Source organism: Balaenoptera physalus, assembly GCF_965194825.1.
Source record: "Balaenoptera physalus genome assembly, chromosome: 13".
Taxonomy (NCBI): Eukaryota; Metazoa; Chordata; class Mammalia; order Artiodactyla; family Balaenopteridae; genus Balaenoptera; species Balaenoptera physalus.
This window is the reverse complement of record NC_138892.1, coordinates 107,503,285-107,525,032: the sequence shown is the minus strand read 5'-3', so window position 1 is coordinate 107,525,032 and position 21,748 is coordinate 107,503,285. Positions and strand designations below refer to the sequence as shown.

General features: G+C 56.1%; 1 protein-coding gene across 24 annotated transcripts in view; it reads right to left on the bottom strand.

Annotated features, from left to right (window-relative positions):
- The window catches only part of CACNA1C (calcium voltage-gated channel subunit alpha1 C), a 559,192-nt gene that overhangs the window by 116,612 nt on the left and 420,832 nt on the right, over positions 1–21,748 (bottom strand). For all 24 annotated transcript variants that reach the window (XM_082422029.1, XM_082422051.1, XM_082422040.1 and 21 more), the window contains exon 10: positions 3,223–3,313. In XM_082422029.1, coding sequence (XP_082278155.1) covers positions 3,223–3,313 — 91 coding nt within the window. The remainder of the gene's footprint in view (positions 1–3,222; positions 3,314–21,748) is intronic.

The following is a 21,748-nucleotide window of genomic DNA, read 5'->3' as shown; positions in this document are numbered from 1 at the left end:
GGAGCCAAACGGGCAGCCGCCCCGCACGTCCCAGGGGGCGAGCCTGAGGTTGCCGCCCGGGCCCAGATCTGGGACTCCTGGTCCGTGGCTCTCTTCCCTCCTTCGGTCCGTCCCAGAGTACCGGGCACTTCTTTCTGTGGAAGTCCGCGTCTCCCTCTCTGACGCCAGCTGTGCCCTAGTCTCAGGCAAGGCTGTCCCGTAAGTGCTGGTCTCCTTCATGGGCTTCTCGTCTTGAAGACGGTCCTGCCTCCGCTCTGAGGAAAGGTGAGGCCCAGCAGCTCCGGGGCCACTGCCATTTCCCCGTCCACGGCCTCACGTGTGGAGGGAGGGTCCCCTGCGGCCCGTTCCCGCCCCGCCTGCCCCCAGGTTCCAGCTCCTGCAATTAGGACACACAGAGGACGCGTCCCTTTTCCACCTCCGCACGTGACCCTGGCCTGAGCCGCACCAGCACCACCCCCAGAGCTGCTGCGGCAGCCGCTTTGCTCGAGTGCCGCCGCTCGGGGCCTCTCGCTCCCGCACAGACTCTTCCTAATGTCCGAGGATCCTCAGGGATGGAAAGCTCACCAAACCAACCAGCTATGTTCAATGATTTCTCATGGTCTTGTGACAAAGACCAAGGCCATCAAGGGTCTGCCCGGCCCTGCTCCGTCTCCAGCCCCGCCCCTTCCCACTCAGGCCTGCCCTGGACGCGTCTGCCTTCTCTCCCTCAGCCCCCCAGCGGCCTCGGAACCCACTGTTGCCTCTGACTGGAAGATCCTTCCTTCCTCCGTCCCCCTCCAGTTCTCAGCTCAAACTTTCCTTCTTCAAAGAAGCTTTTCCTAACCTGCCAGTCTAACGCGTCTCTCCATTACTAACCCTGCGTTACAGTCACTCCGCCTTCTCAACGCTTTTCCCAACTTACAGTGACGGCTCAGTGTCACTTTCACACCAGATTGTGAGCTCCAGGGAGACGGTGTCACCTTGCTCTCGGGCTCTGTGTCACCTCGGCCCAGCACCGAGCGGGCTTGCTGCCTGATGAGGGTGTGAGCGGAGAGCTCGGGCTTGATGTTCCTCTTCCGGTGGCCTCCGGGCTTGTGCTTGTCTGTTCCCCTGGCACCTTTTCATCTGTGCCTTGTTCTTTTCCTTCTGCGTGTCGGTTTCCCAGCCTTCAGCCCTGGCCTTCAGCCCCCGTGAACAACCCCGGTGCCACGTAACCGCATTCATCGTTTCTACGCTGGTGTCTCCAGCATGTGGTCCAGAGCAGATCCCGGCCTCCACACCCTGCAGCCCCGCTGGTGACTTCAGTCTGTACTGCTTCTGTCTTCAGACTTGAAGGACAGCTCCTTCCTCTCACCACCTCCCCTGCCCGCCTGGCCCCTCCCCAGCAAAACATCGCTTTGCGGTCCCTGTCTGTCTGCCCTGCCCCCTCGGAACCACCTTCAGCCAGGCCTCATCCCGCTGCATGGGCCGTTCGCTCTCCGCCTCAGAAACGCCAGCCTCTCCCTGGTTGTCACAGCCTGAGCCTCAGCCCCCGCCCGTTCACGCTGCTTCCCCACCAGGAACGCTGGCGGTCTTCTCCCATCATTGTCTGGGGCGGGGCGGGGAAAGACGGTAGTTTGTTAAGGACATACTGCCATCCCGGCACTGTGACAAGGCACTTTATCCGCACAGAGTAGGTGCATAAATTCGGATATTCGTGGGGAGTGCGGCCCATTTCCACCGAGCCCTGGACGCCTGCAGAGCACGTCTTCCAGATGCCCCCTCCCTCTGTGGGAACAGGCTTGTCCTTCCAACAGGGCCTCGAGCTCCCAAAACACACCCTCTCCAGTGACTGTGAGCGCCAGCGCCCCGGCCTCTCCGGGTCTGTCACGTAGGCCCAGAGCCAGAGGGCGGGGTCCTCGTCACCTTCCCTCCGACCCTTTGGGGACCTGCCATCCACCTTCGCTAGCGTGGCCGCCCGGGGCCAACGTCCAGAATCCCGAGCATTTGCTTGTATGGTTCCAGTAGGAGGGAAGAGGGAAAGGCTCAGCCCGCTGCTTCAGAACGTAATTAGTGCTGTATTTTAGCAACATTTTGACAATAACGGCTTCCCAACAATGCTGGGAATCAGCAGTGCAGACTCCCCGGTGCCACTGTCAGGGGGAGGGATGGTGAGGTCCATGTGCCCTGGACACGGTCTGCTCCTGCCCACCCGCCCCCTCGCTCGGAGGCTGGCCCGGCTCAGGTTAGATGCACCCAAACCTTCTCAAAAGGCCCAGATACGGAGGCATTTCGGCGGGGAGAGGTGAGCTAGGAGCCGTTCCACCGATGGAGCGACTCAGACACCCAGCCACCTCGGGGCCCGTCCTCCTCCGAGCCCTCTGTCCGCCGTCCCTTTTAGTTTCTGGGGTGAGACTTGCATCTCCCAGGGACCAGGACAAGCAGCTCCCACTTCCCACAGTGGAGTCTGGAAGCTGCCGGAGGCCTCACGCTCAAGGGCAGCCTGACCCCTAAAGGAACGTGGCTTCAATCTGTGGACTCTGCTTTTTGAGACACTGGGAATGAAGCCAGCAGTTTGCTCATTTTTAGCAGTTAAACCATTTTCCCTTCATTTCTTGGCGGGGGGGGCATCTCCCAGGGACCGCTGGTGTGTGTTTTTAAGACGGAGCTAAGACGGACGGATGATGGTGATAAGCCACGTGGACTGTCCCTCCGCACACCTGGCCCAGCCCTGGGCTCCAGTCAGCTCAGGAAGCCAGGGGCTGGGGCTTGCGCTGGGGAGGCTCGCTGGGCCGGCACAGGTGCACTTTTATTAGCCGAGTCTGCACTTCAGACACCTGTGCTCCCTTCACTGGGTGGATAACTCAGAGTTGCAGGTAAGAACCACGTCTCCCAGTGTATTTTCCTGCCTGTCTGCTTTTCTTCCAGGTCACATTTATCAGAAATGAAAGGGCGCTTAGCAGGACCCAGGGAACCTAACAAAGCTGCTCTGGTGAAAGGGAGTGAGGGGCTGGGAAGAAACAGACTTCAAAGTCCCCCAACACACACACACACACACACACACACACACACACACACACACACACACACACACACATTTCTCTGATGGGATGGAAAGGGGCTCAAAATCCAAAAGTCAGACCCCTGCCCGGGAAGCGCAGGATTGCAGAGCAGCTCCCAGCCAGGGCCACTCTGCCCCCAGGGCTCCCCTCCCCACCCAGGACTCGGTTTCCCTGCCCGCTCCCGCCCCCCGCGCCTACTCACGCCAGCCTGGCCCCGCAGCTCTCTCCCTCGATGTCACCTCCAGCCACGTTTTCGGTGTTGACAGACTCGGTCTCACTGGTGGGCATGCTCACTGCAGGGTCGGGTCGAAGGGATGCAGAGCGAGGCGTGGAGGGAAGAGGGGAGAGAAGGGTTAGTCTGCAGCCCCCCGGCCGGGAGTGGAGGCCCTGGCAGCGCCCGGCCGGGTCCCATGTCCTCAACGGACATGCCCGCTGCTCGTCTAGGGTGACCCTTGACACCCAGGACACTGTAAGTGGGACAGTGGGAGGAGACGCCTGGGAACGCCGACCCGAGTCTCTCCTCTGCCCTCGACCCCATGCCCTTGGACAAGCTGCGCGTGCTTTCCCATTTGCGTCTGCTCCTTGCCGTAAAAAGAAAAGCTCTCATGACAGTACTTTATTTTTCTTATTTCTTTCCAACCCCCCTCCCCATTCTAAGGGGGCCTCATCCCCACACTTAGGGCCCAGCCCGTCTGTGGAAAGGGCTTCTCTAGGGGGTGAGCCACTTGATGGATTTGGAGGAGGGTCTGTCCCTTGTCCTGAGTCCTGCATGCTGGGTCCTGAGGCGATTCCGTCTAGGACAGAGCCTGAAGTTGAGCTCAAAGGGAACAGCCATTTCCAGCATCGCACGCAGGAGTCAGGTCAGCACTGCAGACACAGGAATGAGGCGCCTCCGTGTGGGACCCACCAAACTACTGAGATGAGATGTGGCCTGAAGACAGACGGCAAGAACACCACCTCCCCACGGCATCCAGATGTTCCCAGCTCCACAGGCCAAGCTGGGACACGAACCGTCCAAGTCCACTATGGCCGACCCGCCCAGCCCATCCCCAGGCTCTTCCTGAGCTGGCAGGGGCTGGATTTCCAGGGCAGCCAGAGCTTTCTAGCTTGGAGCCCAGTTTGGTGGCTTAGAAGAAGCCATTTCTTTTATTATTATCTTTTATTCCAAATAAAAATTTATCTCAAAAGAATTCTTCTCCTCCTTTTTCATCTTCTATGGCCCTTTTAACATGACACACAAGGAGTTCCTTATTTTTCCCGCCCTTGTCCTTTAGAATGGCTGTCCCATCCTCGGTCATGGCTCAGCCCTGCTTGCAGGGCAGCAGCCCTCATCTGGCGGGCAGGTCAGGAGGCCTTAGTGGCCACAGAACCTGCATGAGTGAGGGTGTGGCATCTGGTGACGTGGGACCAGTGACAAGTGCCCCCGGGGCTGCCACAGCCCAGGAACTGATCACGCTGTACGGATAATTCTACTGGTTGTACGGATGCTGCTGGATGTGGGACGTCCCCGGTTTCTTTTCTTTTGGATGAAGTCAAGTCGGGCAGGTGTGATAGACTCATTCTGAGAATGTGGGAGACACAGCCGGAAAGCCCACGACTTCCCACACGCTTGACTGTCCTGTGTCCACCCTCGACTCCTTCTCCATAAACTTGGGTGAAAACAAATCCAGACATCATTTCAAGGAAGCTTGGTGCTGGATGGACTTTGGACATCGCCCGGCTTTCTCGTCACAGGACAGGGAAGTGAGGTCCAGGGAAGGGCCAGGTGCCCGGGTCACACAGTGGCTGGGGGCTCGGACTGGATCACAGGTGTCTCGGGCCCCCGCCCCGTGCTCACCTTGATGGCCCCCGGGCTACACCCCAGACGAGATGGGATTCCTACAGCCGAGCAGGCTCTGGGGGCATCACAGGTACATGGGGAGCAGCCAGTGGTGCTGGATTTCACAGCGTTCACAGCTGGCACCTTCAGCGACCTTAACCTTGGCCGACGCTCTTCAAAGGAAAGGCCCCAACAGGGCTCAGCCGTTGCTGGTTGTCACGTCTGCTGACTTTATACATTTGAAGGGACAACGAAGTGGTGGCTCCGGGTGGGACAGGCTATCCTCCCCTCGCACACATGCACACGCACGCACGCGCACGCACACTAGAAGCGCGCTCCCGCCCTGCCCCGTGGGCACCCGCACATAATTTACACGCACGGGGGCGTGGGGGACGTCACAATGGGTTTCTGGGGGGCGATTAGACCAAGCAAACTCCCCTTCCTCCTGATCAAACAAGCCCGCCGGGCGCTTCCTTTCACAGACAAGACGTCAGAGTCGAAAACCAGGAGTAAGACATGGACAGAGCTCAGGGTCAGCCTCAGGCAAAGAAAGAAACAGGGGACTTGGCGACCACACAGGACGTCCCGCTAACCTCCAAAAACAAACTAAGAGATAGTAAAACTTGATAAATCAAAACAGGTAAGAACACAGAACAAAATAGGACCCAAACCCCAAATCACATGAGTTAACAACACAAAACAAACAATGGATCCTGGGGAGAAGGGGTCACTCCCGCAGAAGCGTCTACACTGGCAGGTGGGTACTGATTTTGAGGAGACGGATACCCAGGAGGGTCCCAACTCATCCCTACTTGTTAGTGGGAATCCCGAAGATTTGGTCATGAGAGGAAAGGGTCAGGCTTGTTTTTACCCCAGGTAAAGAGCCATCTCCGAAACACACGTGTCTTCACAATACAAAGCTTGAAACAACATGGATGGACCTGGAGGGCATTATGCTCAGTGAAATAAGTCAGAGAAAGACTAATACCATATGACATCACCTACATGTGGAATCTAAAAAATAGAGCAAACTAGTGACTATGACAGAAAAAGAAGCAGACTCACAGATATAGAGAACAAACTAGTAGTTACCAGTGGGGAGAGGGAAGGGAGGAGAGGGGAGATAGGGGTAGGGGGTTAATAGGTACAAACTACTATGTATAAAATAAATAAGCTACAAGGATATATTGTACAGCACAGGGAATATAGCCAGTACTTTATAATAACTTTAAATGGAATATAATCTATACAAATACTGAGTCTCTATATTGTACACCTGAAACTAATATGATATTGTAAAGCAACTATACTTTAATAAAAAACAAAAACAGTTTAAAACAATGCTTTGCACACCAAAACAAAAACAAAAACAAAAACAACCAACACAAAGCTTGGAATAAACAGAAACTTTACAACCAGTAGCATTATTTGTTCACTTCTCAAAATTCCTATACGAAAACAGTGCTGAGAGTTAAAGAGTTGAAATGGATGACTTAGCAAATTTCCCTTCTAGAAGAAGATACATGTCAGTTTAGAATGACAAGGGTCACTCAGGTGAGCGTCTCATCGTGAGGGGTCTTTTATTTGGCGGTGGGAGGGGTAACGGGCTGTCAGCCTCCAAGTCTGTCTGTCCACACAGACGTCTCAGGGGACAGCCCTGGCCGGCGGGGGCCCAGGTCACTGACCTGCTACACAGAAGCTCATCCAGCTTTTGGCTTTGGCACCGATACTATCCCATCTTGTTTGACTTCAGAAATAGCTATGCGATCACTTTAAAAATAATAGAAAGAGCCTGATAAAAACACGGCCTTTCCCTCTATAACTGAACTTGACCAGGCCTGGTGAGTCATGTGGGCACAGGTGGCAGCCGCCCACATGGAACGTGGTCGGAAGAGCCTCCAGTCATGCCCTTGATGGTGGGCAGGAGTCTCTGGGGAGCTGCTCTTTGGGGTCAAGGTGTGGATTTAAAGGTTCCTTGCTTTAAATCACGGTTTACATCCACATATTAGTTCCTATTAATTTGTGATAGTTTATCCCACAAGCACCTGACCGGGTGAAGATGGTCCATGTTTCTATTTCTAAGGGGTTAGACAGAGGCCACAGCCGACTCGTTTAGGGACTTGTTACCCTAGAGATCGCCTTGGGTTCATCTTGGAAACTGAGAGTCCAGGCCGGCTGAGGCTGGGATTGCTAATGCTGGGCCCTAGTCTCGGGGAGGCGGCAAGCCTGAGTCTCCCACTGGCCACTCAGATGACCTGTGGGTTGGAAACTGAGGCAGAAAGACGGCAGAGAATCCAGGGGCCATGGCGCACCTTTCCTGTAAAAACGGCCTCTGAGGAATGAAATGTGCTGTTGAGTGGACTCAGGAAGGATGCTGAGGGGAGGCTAGTTTCCTGACTTTCTAACTTCACCGTTACCAGGGATTGTGGATCAAATGTGGGTCTCTGGGCTGTTCTGTCCCTCGGCTTCTGCTGAGCAGATTCCGAAAGAAAATGAGATTTTCGTGAAAGAGTAATTAACAGCTGCCACTGCAGGTGGTGGAAATATAATTACATCTTTAGGAACATCAGTGAGCTGTACAAACTCCATCTTGCCAAGAACGGATTCTCTCCCCAAACTTCCACTCTTGGGGGCAACTTGCTTGAACGGCGCTTAGTAGGACCACGTTTCTGCATCTCGAGGGAGGTGGGGAGAGGGAAGGAAGATGACAGCAGTTGTGTGGGTCCTGGGGGGGTTGGTTTTCATAAGCTACTTCCACCACAGGATAATCTCAGACTGGAAACTGCGTGAACCATGCTGGGAGTGCACGGGACCCAAGTGGTCATGGAGACCGGTGTCCTCAGGAGCACTGGGGTTCGCGAGCCCCCCACGGGTTTACTCACTACATCTGGGGGCCCCCTGTCACACCAGCTGCCGCCCTACCCTCTGCCTCAGACCTTTCTGTGCATCGGGACTGACAGGAAGGCCTCAGGGCAAACCTCCAGGTGAGAGATCGAGGGGCAGACGTGGGCAGAGGTGGGCAGGCCTGCGAGTCTGGAGCCTTCCGTCTCCATGCCAGCCTGACTTTGTCCGTGGGCCGGGGCAGCAGGAGCGGCCGGCCCCTCCTGGGACTGGCTGAGAGCAGAGCCCAGCACTGAGCTGGGAGCCGCACCATCGGGTGGAGGGATCCTCCAGGCGGCTCTTGGTGGAAGAGGCCTGGGGGCTCAGGGCCAGGCATCCCGGGGGTGTCAGGAGCCGGAGGAGCTGAGGGCATTTCTCCGCCAACCTGAACTTGCATTTCTCCAGGGCCGGCCCAACTGCCAATCCTGGGCGGGCCCGACGGCAGGATCTAGTTGCCAGCCTCCTACGAACTCACAGATGGAGCTAGAGAACTGACTTTGCCACTTACTTGGCCAGACACCCGTTTTATCATCTTTTTTGCATACAAGTGGTCTGATTAGTATTCTTCTTCCGAAAGTACTAATCCAAGTTATGGTTAACAAGCAAAAGGAGTCCTAATTTCCTGCCTCGCTGACTCCAACCTGGAATACCCAACCCCCGTAATCGGGCTCCGTCCTGTTAGGACCACATGTGTCCCCTCAAAATTCACAGGTTGAAATCCTGACCTCTGGAACCCCAGAGTGTGGCTGTGTTTGGAGCTGGGAGGGACTTTAAAGAGGTGACTGAATTAAAACGCCATCACAAGGGTGGGCCCTAATCCCTTATGACTGGTGCCCTTATCAGAAGAAGAAATCTGGACACAGGCATGCACGGCAGAAGGCGGGAGGATACACCCGGGGGTGGGGTGGGGAAGAGGCCGTCTACACGCCAAGGACAGGGGTCCAGAGCCATCTCCCCTCAGGGCCTCAGAAGGAACCAGCCCTGCCGACACCTCGATCTCAGGCTTCTCTGCAGCTGGGGAGATCCAGCCCACGGCCACTGGCGGTCTGAGGCTGCTGGGTGAAGGCGCTCTGTCCATGCGTCTCTGCCCGACGCAGGCTCTCAGGAACCTCCCTGGCACCCAGGTCTAGGAAACGCCAACGCCAGTCCTAGCCTTGGCCTCGCGACGGGGTACCTCCGCACCCTCGGCAAGGCACGTGACGGTTTGGGGGCCTCATTTTCTTCATCTCTCTCATGAATAAACTGAACTACAGGATGACTTGAAGGTCTCTTCTAAGGGAAAGAAAGAGATGGAGCAGGGGAGGAAAAGCAGATCGTAGAGAAAAGCGGAAAGAGGTGGAGAGAGAGAAAGCAAGATAGTGCCCAGCCATGGGGCCCGTCTAGGTTGAAGGTCATGTCGCCCCCAGAGCCTCCTCTGCAGAGTCCTGCCCGCCCGGGGCCCGGCCGGGCTGCCTCCACAGAAGCAATTAAAACCTGGTTGATTTTAAGCCGTCGGAAAGTGAATCTAAAACAGGATTAAATATTAAGAAGCCTAACAAAGTGGCCTTATTGAAAAGGCACAGTATAAGCTCGATGTGCCATCGTAATAATTATCATTTTATTGCCATAAACCAGAGGAGGCAGAAGCGCCCGCCCCTGGTCTGCGGCCACCATCCGGAGAAGGAAGCCAGGCCGCTGTGCTCCCAGCAGGCCGTGAGCATCCAGCACCCCCAAGCAGAAAACCTCTCTCCACCATCACGGCGCCAACGAGTTGGGCCACCTCAGCTACGATGGGGGTGCCGGGGAGGGCTGCAGCTGCACCAGGCGAAGGTCTGCACTTGGTACACGTCCTCCCTTCCTTTCCCACCTGGCCCACCTTCGTTGGGGGTGACGGGGCTGCGTGGAGCATCCTCAGGCCCCTGGGACTCTGGGGAAACGGGAGGGGGCTGGACACCCCCGAGGGAAACAGCTCTCTGCCACCACTGGGGCTGAGACAGGATCTTCCAGACCTGGGTGACGGTGGCCCTTCCGTGCAGGATTCCTCTGGAAACCCAACTGTTTTAGGCACAAAACTACTTTTAGGTTGCAGATGGCATTGTTCTAGATCACAAGGCCAGGTTTAGCGGAGGGTCACCCGTGCGGTGTCACATGCAAGGGACAGAGAATGGCTGTGTCCTCAATCCCCCTCCGGCCCAGCCCAGTGGTGTCTGCCAGTCACCCCTTCATTTTAGGGCCTTGAATTCTCTCGTCCCGGACGCATGAGAGGAACGCCAGTCATTTCTACCTGCAGGATCGTAATAACAGCTCGGTTTTCCACCACTCGCTGCTTGCCAGTGACTCCCCGCACACTTGACATGTATCCTCTGACTCAAGCCTCAGAACAGCCCTGTGAGAGATTATATGTCCCCATTACATGTTCCCATTTCATAGATCAGGAAACTGAGACTTAGAGAATGAAGCCACCTATTCAAAGTGAGCAGAGCATCTCATGAGATCCGGGATTCAGACTCCAGCTATATTGGATGAATCCATAAAGCCCTTTCCCAATCAGGAGAGAGGACGGGGCCTGTGGATGTGCTGGGATCACTGGGAGGGGGAGGAGGGCAGAGACTGTGGCGAGGGTCCTGGGAGAAGCCACACACTTTATAATCCTGCCCAGGGCTCAGCTGGGTAGGAGCCTGGGCTCTGGAGTCAGGGGGCCCGAGTTTGGATCCTGGCTCTGCCACTGTGGAGCTCTGTGACCTGGGGCCTGTTATCTCCCTCCTCAGCGGCTCAGTTTCCCCACTGAGGCCTACATGTGTTGCAGGGCTAGAGAGGGCAGGCCAGCCCTTCCTTTTTACAGTGGAGACCGTGAAGGTCCAGAGAGGGTCAGTGACTTGCCCAGGGTCACACAGCTAGCTGGTGCTGGAGGTCGGGTCCCCTTTCCACCAGCTGAAAGCCTACCCTTGGTCATCCCAGCCCCCGCCCCAAAGGTCCATGTGTCCATGTGTCACACTTGTGCCCTGTCTGTGCTGCTCACAAGGGCCTACGGGGCTTAGGATCCTCTCTCACTTCCTCCTTCTTCTTGGGCTCCGTCTTCTCCTCCCCTGTTTTCTGCTGCTCAGGATAAATTTGGCTCGGGTCAGATTTCCCAAGGAGGCCCTACAGGGCGAGCGAGCAGTGCCGTCCTGATGAGGGCAGCACTTCTTCGGGAGGCCTCGGCCTCGCCTCTCCCCCGGCAGGAGAGCAAATTGTTGCCTAGCTTCCAGGCTGCCTCTGGGAATGGCGTTTTCCCTTCAGCTCCCGATCCCGCGGTGCCTCCCAGGTCCCACATCCCTTGAGGAGCTCAGGGCAGCGGTCAGAACACCCCCCGACTTGCCCCTTCGGCAGGAGGTCCTTTACTGTAACTGATCTCCCGGCTCTGCCTGTCGGGCGCTGGCGGCTGTCAGGTGACTCTGCGCCCTGGGGAGGACGCAGGCCCCGGTTCTCCCGCCACTTTAGTGGTCCACGGCTCCTTCGAGATGGTCTCAGCGGCATGGCAGGACCCACTAGAACCCTGCTCTGGGCGAAGCCCTGGGGGCCATGCTGCCCTCCCCGTCAGGACCACGTCCATGGGGGAGGCTGAGGTAAAGTTCTGGGATGGGGAAGGGCTGCGCCCTCGTTCTATGAAGACACCGGGAAGGTTTGGTTTAGATGAGGTGGTGAGGGGACCTGGTCTCCGTCTCCAAACACAGGAAGTCTTTTCTGCCTGCTCAGCAGGTTGGTTCTACAAGGACCAAGGAAAGGGGTGGAGGGCGAAGAGTCTGCCTGCACGTTGGAAACGTCCCCACGGCGGCCTGGCTGCCTTCAGGGACCAGGAGATGCCCACTTGCCCCGTCCACTCGCTGCCTCCCGGATCCGGCCCTGCTCGAGGCCCTCCTTCTCCTGTGCCGACTCGGGAAGGCCGCGGCCGGGTGACCCACGAGGGCCAGAGGGGACCCTGCCCCACAGCACACAAGCGAGGACAGCGGCCGGGCTCACGCGGGACGGTGTCTCCGCGAGGACAGCGGCCGGGCTCACGCGGGACGGTGTCTCCGCGAGGACAGCGGCCGGGCTCACGCGGGACGGTGTCTCCGCGAGGACAGCGGCCGGGCTCACGCGGGACGATGTCTCCGCTCCTTCCACTGAGCCGCCCTGCCCTCCAGATCCGCCCTCTGAGGCCTGAACCCCCTCAAAGGCGTCATCTAAGTCTTAACCTTAGAACTCTTCCAGAGTTTCTCAGGAGACCTGGGCTTGCTGGAGAGGCTGACTGCTCTTCTTTAGAAGAGAGAGGTGGTTTGAAACCCAGGGACCAGGGACCACCGTCTCCACAGCCGCAGGCCCGGAGGCACTGGCAGGACATGGGATGCACACGTCAGAAATGACTTCGGGGGGCTTCCCTGGTGGCGCAGTGGTTGACAATCTGCCTGCCAATGCAGGGGACACGGGTTCGAGCCCTGGTGTGGGAAGATTCCACATGCCACGGAGCAACTAGGCCCGTGAGCCACAACTACTGAGCCTGTGTGTCTGGAGCCTGTGCTCTGCAACAAGAGAGGCTGCGATAGTGAGAGGCCCGCGCACCGCGATGAAGAGTGGCCCCCGCTTGCCGCAACTAGAGAAAGCCCTCACAGAAACGAAGACCCAACACAGCCAAGAATAAATATAAAAATAAATAAATAAATAAATAAATAAATAAATAAAAGCAAGTGCTTTAAAAAAAAAAAAAGAAATGACTTCAAAGGGGGCCAACCTGGGTCGCCTGGGCCTTGCCACCCCGACACCGCTCCCCTCAGGGTCCTGGCTCCTATGAGGCTCACACTGTGGGCTCAGTGGCCCAGGAAACCCAGAGGAGAGGAAAGGACACAGAAGTTCTGGTTTTCAAACGGTGTCACGGGGCACCAGGGGGCGGGGGCAGAGTGGGATGCGGAACAGGCTTATCATGCGAGAAGGGGCGTGTGTGGTCCACGAGGTGAACAGGGCCAGGGGGCTGGCGGGGGGACTTGGGCAGATTCAAGCGGCTCTATTACTTCTGCTGATCGCATTGCAGGAGAAATCCTTTACTGATGGTTCGCAAAAGAGGTGTGAAGATAGGGCATTTGCCTGATCTGGGGAAGCAGAAAGGAGATGAGGCCTATTTTTTATTCCCACGATACTGCGGGAGACCGAGCCCCCGGCAGATGGGAGGTCAGCAGGGTGAGGGCAGAGGGGCTGCAGGGCCGGCCGGGTGTGGGAAGAGACAGGAGACGGGCGGGGGCGGGGACAGGATGAGGATGTGAGCAGGGAGAGCCTCTGGGATGCCTTCCAGCGCTGAGATTCTACCGCTGGACGCCTTCAAGGCAAAGACGACGTTTATCAGGATGCTGGCTCTGGGAAAGAAGAGCAGAGACCGGCGCGGAGAGGTCAGCTGCCGGGGGCGGAGAGAGGCCGTGCGAAGTCCTCACATGGTGGGCACTTTCCCCTTTGGCCGCCGGCTGCCCGGCCGAGAGGGACAGGACCAGAGTCTGCAAAACGAGGACACTCTCTCCCTGGCCCAGCCCCCATGATGCCGGAGCACAGCACTCGAAGAAAGGCAGGGCCAGCAGGGGCTCAAGGATCTATAGAAAGCCGGGGTTATGTCAGCACCGCTTTCACATATTAGGGAACTAAGGCCCGGGGAAGGAAGGGTTTGTGCGAGGTCACGGAGCTCTTGAGTAGGAGAGCTGAGCCCAGGAACCAGGTCCCCCGTCCCCCCACCCCCTTCCTGTCACCAGGTGTTTTGGGCGATAGGGGCTGCCTGGCAAAAGAGGAAGTGGGTGGTCTTCACAGCCAGACAGTCTTCGGTGTGGGACCAGGCTAAGCCTCCTACTGGCTGTCTCGTCTTGGGAAAGTCATCTGAACCCCATCTTCCTCATCTAAAAAACCGAGACCATAATACCGATCTTGGAGGGTTAAGTGAGGATTAAAGGTAATACAGGTCAGAGGAGGTGCTTCATCAGTAATAATTCTCTGTGTGTGCAACGCCCAGACGCTGGATGGATTTACTGGGGATCAAAAAGCAAAACGCGGGCCCAAGAAAAGGACCTCAGGACCACTTGTTTTGCATCTAAAAGGTCACGTGCAGTCTGAGCGCTGATTGGTGATGTGCATGTGTTCTCGGCCGCTCCCCACGGTGGGCTGCAGTTACCACGTTCCCTTTGGGGCATCACCTCCTAGGCTGTCAGTCCTTCATGAATATTCATGATGTCCCTACTGTGTGTTAACAGTCACCTACCCTGACAGGGTCCCTGCCCTGGAAAGGCTTAACAGCTTGTGAGAAGGCAATTTGTAAAAACTGTGATTACTCATGAAAAAAAGATTTAAGCAGGACTGGACAAAAGAGAGCTGCACTAACCCCCCCTTTGGTGCCCCTTTAATTCTCCTTTTTAATCCTAAACTGAAGCCAGGACCCGCCAGAGACTGTGTTCTGTCCTCTCCACCTGTTCTCTGCCATGCCAGAGAGGCTGTGACCACACCTGGCCACCATGGTGGTCCACCGAGCCTTACGCTGGATGCTTCTGTTTGGTCAGGATGAAATCTCATGGGCCGTGGACCCTTTGGGGATGGCACTGCTACAGAGGTCTGTAGCTCATTTGGAAAGAATTTTTCTTCTCTGAACCAGCGACACTAGTAGCAGAGTGATATGCGGCCTCAGTTCCAGTTTGGTTTTAAATAGATTTGGGGCTAAACATATTTTTTAATATGCAACAATTGGGTTAGTCTAATGACAAATGTCATCCCCTACCACTGCCAGAGAAGCACGCCACTTCCATTAGGAGTGATGCTTCCTGGCCAGATTAAGGCATGGAAAATAACTTTTGGTCATCAACAATTCCCTTCAGTTTCACTGATCTGATTAAACTTAGCAACAGAAAGAGGAATTTACAAATTAGATGCTGTTCTCTATTTATTACCAAAATGGCTGCTTTCCACTCCATCCAGGAGCTACAGTTGAGATCTCATTAAGTCTCAGCTGGTGATAACATTTAGCCCATAAATCTCCATCTCTGCCAGTGAATGAAATGAGCGTTCTGCCGAAGACCACATAATGGATGAAATCAAACCCCTGTCCCTTGGAAGGGAGTTGACCTTTTCAAGCCTTAAACGTATTCAGCTTTCTGGTCCTAAAGAAGCAGCTGGGAAGTTATTCTGGGTCCTCTCTTAACCCTTTCCCGACTGCCGTGTGTAGCTGGCTAGCTGACCTCCCTGAGAGAAAAATAAAATAAGGATACTTCTGGCAAGTCTCTGGATGTATTTGAAGAAGAACGGGGAGAAGAGGTGGGTACGTGAAGAAGAAAATCGAGGAATAGTCCGTTTTCTCCCAGAAGTCAGAGAGGAGTGTTGACAGCCAAGAAACGGAAGATGAAAAATTAATTTGTGTGTCTGACTCATTATGTAGCCTCTGCGGGACCAGGTCTGGTCCTGTCTGGTTTTAGCCTGACATGGTCACAAGGCAGGTCCAGGTCATCTGTTGCCAATGGCAGAATTTCAAAGACTTCCAGGCCAGGACCCCACTTTTCTCCATTAATTTCCACCCTTTTCCTACCAGTATTCACTGACGGCCTATCTGCCAGGCTCCGGATAGTGGTGGGGATGCGAAGCTTCCCTCCCTTTCCAGGTGCACAACCCAACCCAGCCGGGGATAAGATGGATGAACAGGTACAACAGGTCACGTACATCAGTGCCGTGACACAGGTGTGGGATAGGAATTGTGGGAGCAAAAAGGAGGGGCGTGGGCGTGGGAAGGTAGAAGGGGAGGGGTGCCCGAGGAGGGCTGGGAGCAGGGCGGGTCCTAAGGCAGATGGCGGAGCTGGGCTCTCCAGGCAGGAGCGCAGGGTGGACCAGGCGCTGGGAGGGTCTTCAGAAGGAGTAGCTTGCTTCCGGGGTTCAGGGGATCCTGCAGGAGACCCAGAGCAAAAGCTAATGTGGGTCAACTTCCAACTATAGACACAAAAGCCAGAGCTGGAAAGGGTCTCTGCAGCTGTCTGATCCAACCCCTCCTTTTACAAATAGGGAAACCGAGAGAGGCAAACTGCCCATCGGCTACTGGGCAGGGCCTGGAAGTCAGGTGGCCTGTCCTTCTCAGGCCCCTACTCTGTCTACAAAAACACAGCACGATTGTGCAAACCGGAAACCCTGGCCTCCAGGTAGGAGAGAAGAATGAGGGCCATTCACCTCCTACTGCTGTGCTCACAACTCTTCTAATCAAGGGGTGACTTAACGAATTGATAGAATCCATCCATTAAGGGATTATGGAAATTATAATTCAGGGAAATGATTTTATACCGTCTAAGAGGCTCAAGAAGAAGCTCTAGGGGCTTCCCTGGTGGCGCAGTGGTTGAGAATCTGCCTGCCAATGCAGGGGACATGGGGTCGAGCCCTGGTCTGGGAAGATCCCACATGCCGTGGAGCAACTAGGCCCGTGAGCCACAACTACTGAGCCTGCGTGTCTGGAGTCTGTGCTCCGCAAGAAGAGAGGCCGCGATAGAGAGAGGCCCGCGCGCCGCGATGAAGAGTGGCCCCCGCTCGCCGCAACTAGAGAAAGCCCTCGCACAGAAACGAAGACCCAACACAGCCCTAAATAAATAAATAAATAAATTAAAAACAACAACAACAAGAAGAAAAAACTTAACTATAGTAACATTAAAAAAAAAAAAAAAAAAAGAAGCAGCTCTACAAGTCTCACTGAAGCTTGGGGCCTTCCTGGTGAAAACCTAGGATGCTCTGCCTGACGGTCAGCGACCAACCAGCTCAGCTTCCCAGTCACTGCACAGTCGTGGAAGGAGCCGCGGGCAAGGGGGCTGGGACCCCCTACCGCTGGCTGTACTTTTCGCACCAAGAAGATGCTCGCCCCCCCCCCCCCAGGTGGTAGCACCGATCTTTTCCTCTGTCTCTACTGCACATAGCAGACATCACACCAAGCTTCTTGTCCTAGCCGGACCCGCTGGCTGGAGCAAGTATTAGTAAACACAATGAGACTAATTCTGAACGCTCCTGCCAGGAAAGGGGTCCTCAGTTTCCTCCTGCCCATGTGTGAGTGTACGTGCCTGGTGTGGGTGCATGTGCTATTTTCAGAGAATTTTGTTAGCATAGTGACTGGCCTGATACTGGATACCATTATCCTATCTCATGAGTCACTGAAATGAGATATAAGGGTTGGGCCTGCTGATTTGAAGCTTCGAATTGGGAAGGTAAACAAAGGCTTTTCCCCTTAAAGCCAGCCTGTCAAGCATCTAATTAGGGCTTTTCACCTCATCAGCAAGTTGTTGAGAACAGATCTATTATCTCACCCCAGGAGCAGAGGGACAGACAAGTTCCAGGGCAGCTGTAATCATTCTTTAATAGCTTTTGGCCTGTATTTTTGTTTTCTCCTGACCTCTAGTCTCGGAGGGCTTGTGTGCCTGCATCGGGCACATTCTGAAGCCCTCTGAATAGGACTTAGGGTCTGTTAGTCAAAACCAGCGTTGTGCTTGGCAAGTCATTTTTAGAACATGTATTTAGGAACCATCAAAAGCTCCTCTGTCTGGACGTTTAAAAATATCTTAATATCCTTACTTTTTTGTTAAAAAAAAGCCTAACACTGAAGAACCTTATTGAAATTCAAATGTATATTTTTGGAGAGGATAAAACTTTCATCACAGCTCTGTCTAGTGAGTTTCCCCTGCAGACCTCTTTGCAGGGGTAAGTTTGGTCAGTCTGATGAACTCATATGAATTAAGTCTAAATTGCAAAAAGTGTATATTTTCATGAAGCTGAGTAAACGGCTTTCTTTCTTGTCCTAGCCTACTATCTGGATGTCATTGGGTACAGGACAGTCTACTGACCCCCCGCCTTCCTTGATGATCTCTACAGGACACTGTCCACTTGGGGACCGCATTCTGAGAACAGGGTCTTAAGGGCGGACACAGTTTTCTTGCTCACCCTCTCCTTGGAGGAGGGGTGTGCTGACCGTCACCCCACCCCCCCAGTGTGGATCCAGACCAGGGGCAGGAGGAGGGAAGTTTACGGTCTTTGCAGTGAAGCCCAAGTACAGGCTTAACGTCGGGGGGTCTGGACACGAGCAAAACTGCTTGCTCTGTTCCGGGAGGGCCTGCCAGGTTCCAGCTGGGCTACCTGTGAGCACGTTGCGTGACCTGTCCTGAGACAGTGTTGAAACCTACGTGTCTGTTTAGAGGAAGCGGACCTGTAAGCACCATAAGCAGGAGGAAAACCTGCCCTTGTCTGTCTTCAGAAATGAGCCAGGCTTGCAGGAAGCAGACCCGTGACAACCAGCGCCCACCCGCATGTCCCCGCACTCACAGGGGGCCACGCGTTTCCCCACGGAGGCTGGGCCACAGACTCGGTCACCCCACGGCGGCCGGATTCTGTGGTTTCTGATTCCGACGGAGCCGCGCACTTGGCTACAGCAGGAATCCGGGGCCTCGCACGGGGGTACAGAAAGATCATTGCGATGGACTGAACGTGTGTGTCCCCCCAGGTTCACGTGTTGAAACCCTAATCCCAGTGCGATGGTACTTGGAGGTGGGGCCTTTGGGAGGCGATTAGGGTATGAGGGTGGAGCCCTTCTGAGTGGGATTCGTGCCTTAGAAGAAGAGGCCAGAGCACTAGCAGTGGAGGAAGCGGGCCGTCTGTGAGCCGGGCAGAGGGCCTCCCGAGGACGTGGCCATGCTGGGCCCCGATCGCGGACGTCCGGCCTGCAGAGCCGTGGAAGCCGATGTCTGCTGTCTAAGCCCCCGTCTGTGGAGACGTGTCACAGCAGCCCCGTGAGGGCAGGAGCGACACCTAACGTGGCCCCCGCCGCCAGCTGTCCCTCTCCCCCCGCCTCTGCCCAGCCTCACTCCGTCACTCGCCTGCTGTGTGAGAGTCCATCCACCCGCTGCGGGACCACCCCCTGCGGGACCACCCTCCTCGGGGCAGCTCCCCGAGGGCAGTGCTCTGCTGCTCCCGACCCGGCCCCAGCCCTGCCCCTCGAACCGCGAGGCCCAAACACAAAGTGACCACCAGCCCAGGGTCACAGCAGGCACGATCGCTGCTTAAGACGATGGGGTCCTTCCTGTTCCACGGAAGTACAGAGCTCTCCTGGCAGCACTGCAGCTGCCACAGAGGCCCGGGCACGTCCGTCTGATGAAGTGACCCAGAAGGACAGAGCCCTCACAGCCCTGTGTTTGGGGTTGTTACTCTTATTTTTCCACAGCCACTGAGTCATAAGGGCAGGGATCAGATGAGGGGGAGCCACTGGGATTCTACGCAGAGCGCCTTCCGGGTAAAGTCATGGATAGAGACAGCCTTCAGCCCCCAGGCGTGTCCATCTGCTTGCAAAGCTTTACAAGAAAATCACAGCAGCGCTTTATTGGGTGGCTACCTGGGCGGGCTGAGTGGGCGGATCCATTTGCCAGTGGGTTTGGTGGCCTCAGGGAGGTGACATGAGCCCCCATGGTGAGGCCGTTGCTGGTTGGAGACCCGCTCCCCCCCCCGCCCCGCCCCGTGGGCCAGGATCCTGAGACCGTCAGAGGTTCCGCCGAGGTGACCCTGCGGCCACACGATCCCGCAGCGCTGAAGGTGGTTACATCACATTCCCCCAGATGCACACGCCGGGGCAGGACAGGGGCTGGTCGCTGCCCTGGGGCACCCCTCCCTACAGCCTCCTGGCTGACCAACACCCTCCTCTAACCAAGTTCAAGGAGTCCCGAACCGAAGGAAACTCCAACGGGTGGTGCCATTGATGTGCCCCCTTTCCAAGCACAGCTGCCCTCAGACCACTCCAGGAGGGTGGCTTCTGACCTCAGCGAACTTTCTTCTGCCTGAGCAAGATGTTGCCACGACTCCCTTTCATGCTCCAAACACAGTCCTTACAATCTCTCCCTGCTTTTAAAATCACACTCAGGGCCCTTTAGGGTAATGTTTAAGATCAGAGTTTCCACCCCCCGCCCAGCCCTCCTTCCCTCCGTCCACCCCGCTCTGCGCGTTAGACTGAGGGTGTTACAAATGCTACGACGAAGGGGTTAGAGGGACCTCTTCCAGCCGCTTCTGGCCGGAGAGGCAGGGGGGTCCCTGCACCACCAAGGGCGGGGCCGAGGAGGGGTCCGGGCAGCGCTGGACTCAGGCCCACATCCCTGAGGTCGGGGGCAGCGTACAGGCTGTGGGACAGGACACGTTACCTTCTCTGAGCCCAGCAAATACACTGTAACCTTTTAACAATTTCAAAGGCAAAGACACTATTTTGATAGAAACGCATATCATTAATAGCAGCATTTCTTCCCTTGTATTTGTTTCAAAGGGCAAACTACAAAGTTCTGAAGATCAGAATATAGTTTCTGAGCCACGGGCCTACCTTTTCTGTGAATCTATTAGGTGGCCAGTCCCTTAACAAGCCCGTCTTGTCCACTCTGCTCTTGACCGGACTTCCCTGCAGCCCCGGCCTCTGGACATGCCTCCTGGCTCCATACCCAAGCGTCTCTCATTCAGTTCCTCACGTGCTTCTATTTTACCCTGTCTTGTTTTTTCAGATGCCCAGTCCCCGGCCCCCTCCCCCTAGAACCGGCCCACCACCATGTCCACGACGGAAGGCGGCAGGCTCCGTTCTGTCCTCTGAGGACAAGGCTGAGGATGAGAAGCGGACCCCAGGCTCCTCCAGCCACCAGGAACGAGAGCAGGGGAGGGACGCCAGGCTTCAGACTGACTTCCACATTAGGGCTCATGAGAACCCTGGAGGAGACTCTGTCCATTGGGGCAGGCAGTACATTGTGCTCTTCCCAAAGCTCGGGCAGAAAGAGGGGGTAGATGGGCCTCGTCCACCTGATCTGCTCCAGCAGCAAAGAATTCTCCATCAGGGCAGGACACGGAAGCAGCACACCTGGCCTCAGAAAAGAGCAGGATAGCTGTGTCTCTGTGGACGGCCACCGAGTGCTGCGCAGGCAGTGGACACACAAGTTTCTACGAACATGTGAGAAACACGCTCCCACCCTCCGTCGTGAGCTGGGCTCCACCGTGACCAGGGTGCAGACCGGAGCCCAGAGCCGGCTCCTGTGCTTCGCAGCAGGTGTCGACGAGGCTCCCAGGCCAGCTCACTATTCACACACCGCTGGGTGCCACGGACCGTCCCCCACCCACGATCCGTCAGCAGCGGAATGGACGCTGCCGGCGTCTTTCCAGGAAGACTCTCAGCAGCATCGCCGCTCGCTGTTCTGACCCATCTAAGGCCTTGTTGTCCAACCTGCAAAAACTCCTCAGCAGAGCGTGAAGGCCTCCTTGTTACCAGTCCCTGGCTGTGTGTGTGTTTTAATTTTTGTGTCCATTCCTTGAGCAGAGTTATCAGAAAGCAAGTCGTGGAAGGCTGTATTCAATCCACCTCCGAGATGATGGAGGCGGGCCTGCTCTCTGCTCACATCCAAGTCGTCTTCCTTCTCTCTCCACCTGCTCCCCCTCCTAGATTCCCACTTGGAGCTCAGGTACCAACGAGCAGGAACGCACAGAACCCGGCCGGGGAGCACGCACACAACCGGCAGAACCCACGCCCATGCACAAGGCCACTGTGTCCGCACGTGCGTCGGGATACACGTGCGCACACGCGTCCTGCGCCCTCCTGGCCTCTGTCAGGACACAGCGATGGACACCCCGCTTCCCCGTCAGCCCCCGGAGCCTCAGCGGGTCTCTCTCCTCCCTCTGGGCCTGGGAGCCTTTCTAGCTTCCCGCCCTTATCTGCCTGACCCCGCTCAGCAAGCATCTCGGCTATTTAACCTGATTGGTCCCTTGGTCAGAAACGTCCCGATTCAAACGTGCGCAACCTCAGGAAGGGGGCCCGCAGGAGGAGGAGAGAGTGGTGGGGGTCACAGAGACGGGGGGTAGAGGCGGTGCAGGGCACTTAGAGTCACATTCACCCCACGTCCCAGGCACCGGGGGCTGGTGAGCGCTCAGAGCCCCACCCCAGAGCTGCCAGATCCGAGGAGGAGCCCAAGACCTTGCGTTTCCAGCAAGTTCCCAGGTGATGCTGGTGCATCACCTGGTGCCCAGTTCCCTGGGCTGGTCCAGGGCCCACACG